The sequence below is a fragment of the Sinocyclocheilus rhinocerous genome, unplaced genomic scaffold, assembly GCF_001515625.1.
Source record: "Sinocyclocheilus rhinocerous isolate Xijiao unplaced genomic scaffold, SAMN03320098_v1.1 scaffold717, whole genome shotgun sequence".
In the NCBI taxonomy this organism is placed as follows: domain Eukaryota; kingdom Metazoa; phylum Chordata; class Actinopteri; order Cypriniformes; family Cyprinidae; genus Sinocyclocheilus; species Sinocyclocheilus rhinocerous.
The window spans coordinates 2,508-8,370 of NW_015649226.1; the positions used below are offsets into that span (position 1 = coordinate 2,508).

General features: G+C 41.0%; 1 protein-coding gene across 1 annotated transcript in view; it reads left to right on the forward strand.

Moving 5' to 3' along the window:
• Nucleotides 1–1,084: 1,084 nt before the first annotated feature.
• LOC107710363 (metabotropic glutamate receptor 3-like) overlaps nt 1,085–5,863 on the forward strand; it is a gene marked incomplete at its 5' end in the record, with an annotated part of 8,287 nt that continues 3,508 nt past the window's right edge. Inside the window, 2 exons of the mRNA XM_016515117.1 lie at nt 1,085–2,179; nt 5,339–5,516. Coding sequence (XP_016370603.1) covers nt 1,085–2,179; nt 5,339–5,516 — 1,273 coding nt within the window. The remainder of the gene's footprint in view (nt 2,180–5,338; nt 5,517–5,863) is intronic.

The window sequence follows — 5,863 nt, forward strand, 5'->3', positions numbered from 1 at the left end:
ATTCTCACTCTTTTTCTTGCCCCTATAGAAAAATAATCACTTGTACAAACAGTAGTGACAGTTTGTCCATCATCCCTTGAGGGGCATTTTCTTCTTGTCTTTTCTCCTGGTTCACACTATATCATTCTCCCTGAGGCCAAAACGCGAGACAGAAGCATCATCTCCTCTGTGCTCATTTGCCGTGTCTTATTTTGCAATGTGCTGACCAAGGACGCTTACTCCCAGAGCCCCGAGCTACAGTACAGAGGTGTGTGGGAGACTTCATATGAACGATAAAACCAATACCTAGCACATAAACCCTGACAGTAAGCAGCACGATTCCTCATCAAACCCTCGATACGTTCTCCGCTCGAAGTCGAACGGCATTGCAAAGTCATTTTGTTTAGAGATTTGATGATACTTTTCTTTGCCTACTATAATTGCTTCATGAGCCTGCAGCCGTTTACGTACTTACTGATAATAACCAAAGACGGTCATAAAGGGAACTATCTGTTCTTGAGTTAATAATGTGTTTCGTTCCGCTTGATATGTGTGAATTAACTTCTCCCCACTTTCTCGTACTCTCTCTCAAGCTCCGTTCTCCCCTGCCGGCTCAGTTTGTCCTCCCTTGAGGGGCATTTTCTTCTTGTCTTTTCTCCTGGTTCACACTATATCATTCTCCCTGAGGCCAAAACCCGAGACAGAAGCATCATCTCCTCTGTGCTCATTTACCGTGTCTTATTTTGCAATGTGCTGACCAAGGACACTTACTCCCAGAGCCCCGAGCTACAGTACAGAGGTGTGTGGGAGACTTCATATGAACGATAAAACCAATACCTAGCACATAAACCCTGACAGTAAGCAGCACGATTCCTCATCAAACCCTCGATACGTTCTCCGCTCGAAGTCGAACGGCATTGCAAAGTCATTTTGTTTAGAGATTTGATGATACTTTTCTTTGCCTACTATAATTGCTTCATGAGCCTGCAGCCGTTTACGTACTTACTGATAATAACCAAAGACGGTCATAAAGGGAACTATCTGTTCTTGAGTTAATAATGTGTTTCGTTCCGCTTGATATGTGTGAATTAACTTCTCCCCACTTTCTCGTACTCTCTCTCAAGCTCCGTTCTCCCCTGCCGGCTCGGAGAATCAAGTAAAGTTTGATGCGTATGGTGACGGAATAGGCCGATACAACATCTTCAACTACCAGCTTGTGCCAGGCAGCGACAAGTTCACTTATATCCAGGTTGGAGAGTGGGCAGAGAGTCTTTCCCTAAATGAGGGCTTGATCGGCTGGCCGAGGGGAGCGGATGTACCCACGTCTCAATGCAGTGACCCTTGCGCTCCCAATGAGATGAAGAAGATGCAAGCCGGCGAATACTGTTGCTGGATTTGTACTCCTTGTGAGCCCTATGAATACCTACCGGATGAGTTCACATGCATGCCCTGTGCACCCGGCCAATGGCCCCGTCCCGACCTGACAGGATGCTATGACCTTCCTGAGGACTACATCATGTGGGAGGATGCTTGGGCCATTGGACCCATCTCGATTGCATGTGTTGGCTTCATATGTACCTTAATGGTCTTCGTCGTTTTCATTCGGCACAACGACACGCCGCTGGTCAAAGCGTCCGGTCGTGAGCTGTGCTACATCCTGCTGCTGGGAGTCTTCATGTCCTACGTCATGACTTTCATATTCATCGCAAAACCTTCGCCTATCGTGTGCACGCTGCGGCGGTTAGGCCTCGGTACCTCGTTCGCGGTATGCTACTCCGCCTTGCTCACGAAGACCAATCGCATCGCTCGCATCTTCAGCGGTGTAAAAGAGGGCGGGGCTCAGAGGCCACGCTTCATCAGTCCGAGCTCACAAGTGTTCATCTGTCTGTTGTTGATCTCCGTGCAGCTCTTGTTGGTGTCCGTCTGGCTACTCCTGGAAGTGCCCGGCACACGGCGGTTCACAACGCCGGAGAAACGCCAGACTGTCATTTTGAAGTGTAACGTACGGGACTCTAGCATGCTGCTGTCGCTGAGCTACGATGTGGTTCTGGTGGTCCTCTGCACGGTCTACGCCTTCAAGACCCGCAAGTGTCCGGAGAACTTCAATGAGGCCAAGTTCATCGGCTTCACCATGTACACCACCTGTATCATCTGGCTGGCCTTCCTGCCCATCTTCTACGTCACCTCCAGTGACTACAGGGTACGTCTGACACTGTAAAATTAATTCTGTAAAATGAAAGTTAACTGAAATTCATATAACTGCAATAAGTGTTAGATTTTAAGGGATAAATCACCCAAAAATTTTATTGTGTCACCGTTTACTCGCGATCATGTCATTCCAAACGTGTATGACTCTATTTCTTCTGTGGAACACAAAGTAAGATATTTTGTGTTTTTACTCCATACAATGAAAGTCAATGGGCTCCAATGTTGTTTAGTTGCCAGAGTCAAAGTATCTTCTTTTGTTCTGATATGAAATAATGACAAAAGTTTCATTTTTGGGTGAACTTCCCTTCAAGTAGAAAAGGAAGGTTTGTCAAGGCAAATCTTGAATGATGGATTCATTAAGCCTGATGTTTCATAGGCCTTATACACAGACAAATCTATAATATTTAAAATTTATAGATTGTTTTTTACATTAATTTTTAAAAGAGTGTAAAAATGCAAAATTCTAATAATAGCAGACAAATCAAATAACAGAATCCAAGTAAAAAAACCCTGGACCACAAAACCAGTCATAAGTGTCAATTTTTTTAATAAATAAGCTTTCCATTGATGTATGATTTGTTAGGATAGGATCATATTTGGCTGAGATACAACTATTTAAAAATCTGGAATCTGAGTGTGCAAAAAATCTAAATATTGAGAAAATCGCCTTTAAAGTTGTCCAAATTAAGTCCTTAGCAATGCATACAGCTGGTAAAATAAGTATTGAACGTGTCACCATTTTTCTCAGTAAATATATTTCTAAAGGTGCTGTTGACTTGATATTTTCACCAGATGTCGGTAACAACAACGAAAACAAAACAAATAAATTCAGAAATTAAGTTCTGTGTAATAAAGTAGAATGACACAGGGAAAAAGTATAGAACACATGACGAAAAGGAGGTGCAAAAAGGCATGGAAAGCCAAGACACCAGCTGAAATCTATCAGTAATTAGAAAGCAATCCTGCCCCTAGTCAGTGGAAATTAATATTAGCTGGTTCAGTCCCAACACCTACAGTACCAGGACGATGAAGATTGAAGCTGTCATTAACAACAAAGGCTTTTGTACAAAGTATTAAATACATTTCAGTAGTACAATACTTTTTCCCTGTGTCATTCCATTTTATTACACATAACTTAATTTCTGAACTTATTTGTTTTGTTTTCTTTGTATGTATGGATTACTTGGATTGTTACCGACATCTGGTGAACATTTCATGTCAACAGCACCTTTAGAAATATATTTACTGGGAAAAATGGTGACGCGTTCGATACTTATTTTACCCACTGTATTACTAATCAAAAATTAAGTTTTGAAATATTTACGGTAGGAAATTTACAAAATATCCTCATGGAACATGATCTTTACTTATTATCCTAATGATTTTTGGCATAAAAGAAAAATCAATTATTTTGACCCATACAATGTATTGTTGGCTATTGCTACAAATATACCTGTGCTACTTATGACTGGTTTTGTGGTCCAGGCTCACATATAAAAATTCAGATTTAATGATTCCGCTGAATTGGCAAATGATGTGATGAATAATGAATATGTTTGCAATAAATCTAATTCATGGAATTATTAAATAATACGTTCTTATTGAATAACTTGAATTATTAGAGAACTAATTAATATTAATAATTATTAATAAAAAAAATACCTGCAGCAACATGCCACTGTGAACATTCTGCCTCAATTCTGAGGGTAGGGGACATCTTACTTATCTTTTTACTTAAAAAAAAAAATTTTTTTTAATTTGTTATTATACAAATTGAAATGAATTCAGCTTCCTTTGGGGTGTGGCCAAATTGATTACATTTCCAGCTCATGAATTTAAAGGTAACCAATTCTTAACATAACTGAATTATACCCATTCCTGTCTGGCATAAGCAGAAATACTGCTCAAATCAAATGAAAGTACCTGAAGCTAACTGAACACAGCTAGATTTAATCTGCTTTAGTGAGAATGAATCAAACTGATCTGAGCTGAAAAGCGGAACCAGAAAAAAAGCCATTAACATGCAAAACAGACGACGTTGTCTTGTATCCGCGCTTGTGGGACCCCAAGACGCCTGCTGTTCGGATAGCTGTTATGTGTATTAGGAATTACACCAAGTAAGCAGAACTGTCAAGATAGAAATCTGTTGACAAATTTAAATCTTCAGCAAACACGTAGCCTCAACAGACAACTTCTCAATAGTTCGTTGATGCAACAAATATATCACATAGAGCGATTCAGTTTCTATAACCGAGCTTGTCATTCACCACACCAGCCTGAAGTACTCAAACAGCATTGCCACTCAAGAGAGAAACTGGACCATGTAGACAGCCTGCTGACGCAAAGAGGAATTCTTGCAGTGAGCAGGACAAAAACGTATTTTACTAGGCCGCAGTCAATGAAGTGCGAAGAGAGGCTATTTGCTCAAGAGACGCGGCCCTCAGAGACCGTTCGCGCAGAATGCTGATGCCTGTAGAAGCACAAGATAGTTGAAAGATACAGAAAACAGAGTGCAAATGCATGCAGAGCTATGAACCGACCGAGTAAAACACAACAGAATAAGGACGGCTTTATAAGATGGCTCACGCTGATTACATTGCAGAAAATATGAACAAGACTAACAGAACAGCTTATCAGTTCGCGTATTTTTAGCAGGACATGAACATATGCGCATGGGGAACCCGCTGATAAGTCATAATGAGATAAAAGTCTAACTGAAACGGATCATACCGTTCATTTAGCTCTCTGTGAAATCGTTCCTTAAGCGGAACAGCGGTGGATTGTTAGTGAAGGTCTAGATTCCCCTGGGCTGAGAAATTCCGGTTTAGCGTTATATCCGTCCTCCTATTCGTTCTGTAACAGCGGTGCGCCTTGACGGGGGACTGCGGGGAACAACAAGAAGATCTAAAACTGGAGGGAGGAAAATTATGTTGCTAATGGGAGACGTTCAACTACTTCTAATCAAATGCTATTTATGCAGCACTTTGCTAAATGTCACTGTTATTATACCCCCGTGCTCTACCTCTTTATTAGCCAAGGGGGTTCTTGATAGTTACAACTAATAGCTTCTGATTATGGGAATGAATGGGAGTCACCATAGAGACAATGAGGGTGAGACATGAATTGTGGTTTTCCTCTCTCTCTCTCTCAGGTCCAAACCACAACCATGTGTATATCTGTCAGTCTGAGTGGATTTGTGGTGCTGGGCTGCATGTTTGCCCCCAAAGTCCACATCATCATGTTCCAGCCTCAGAAGAACGTCACCAGTCACCGGTTAAACATGAACCGGTTCAGTGTGAGCGGGCCGGCCACTAGCTACGCGTCCCACGGTGAGATCTACACACAAAACAAAAAGAGATATTGCCGTATTTGAAGTTTAAGTATGTCATATTGGTCACACTTTATTTTAAGGTCCAATTCTCGCTATTAACAAACCATTAACTATGAATTTTGCCTCAGTAAACTCCTAATTTGCTGCTCATTAATAGTTAGTAAGGTAGTTGTTAAGTTTAGGTATTGGGTAGGATTAAGGATGTAGAATATGGTCATGCAGAATATGTACTTTATAAGTACTAATAAACAGCCAATATGTTAATAATAGGCATGCTAATAAGCAACTAGTTAATAGTGAGAATTGGTCCCTGTACTAAAGTGTTACCAAACTTTTTTTGTATGC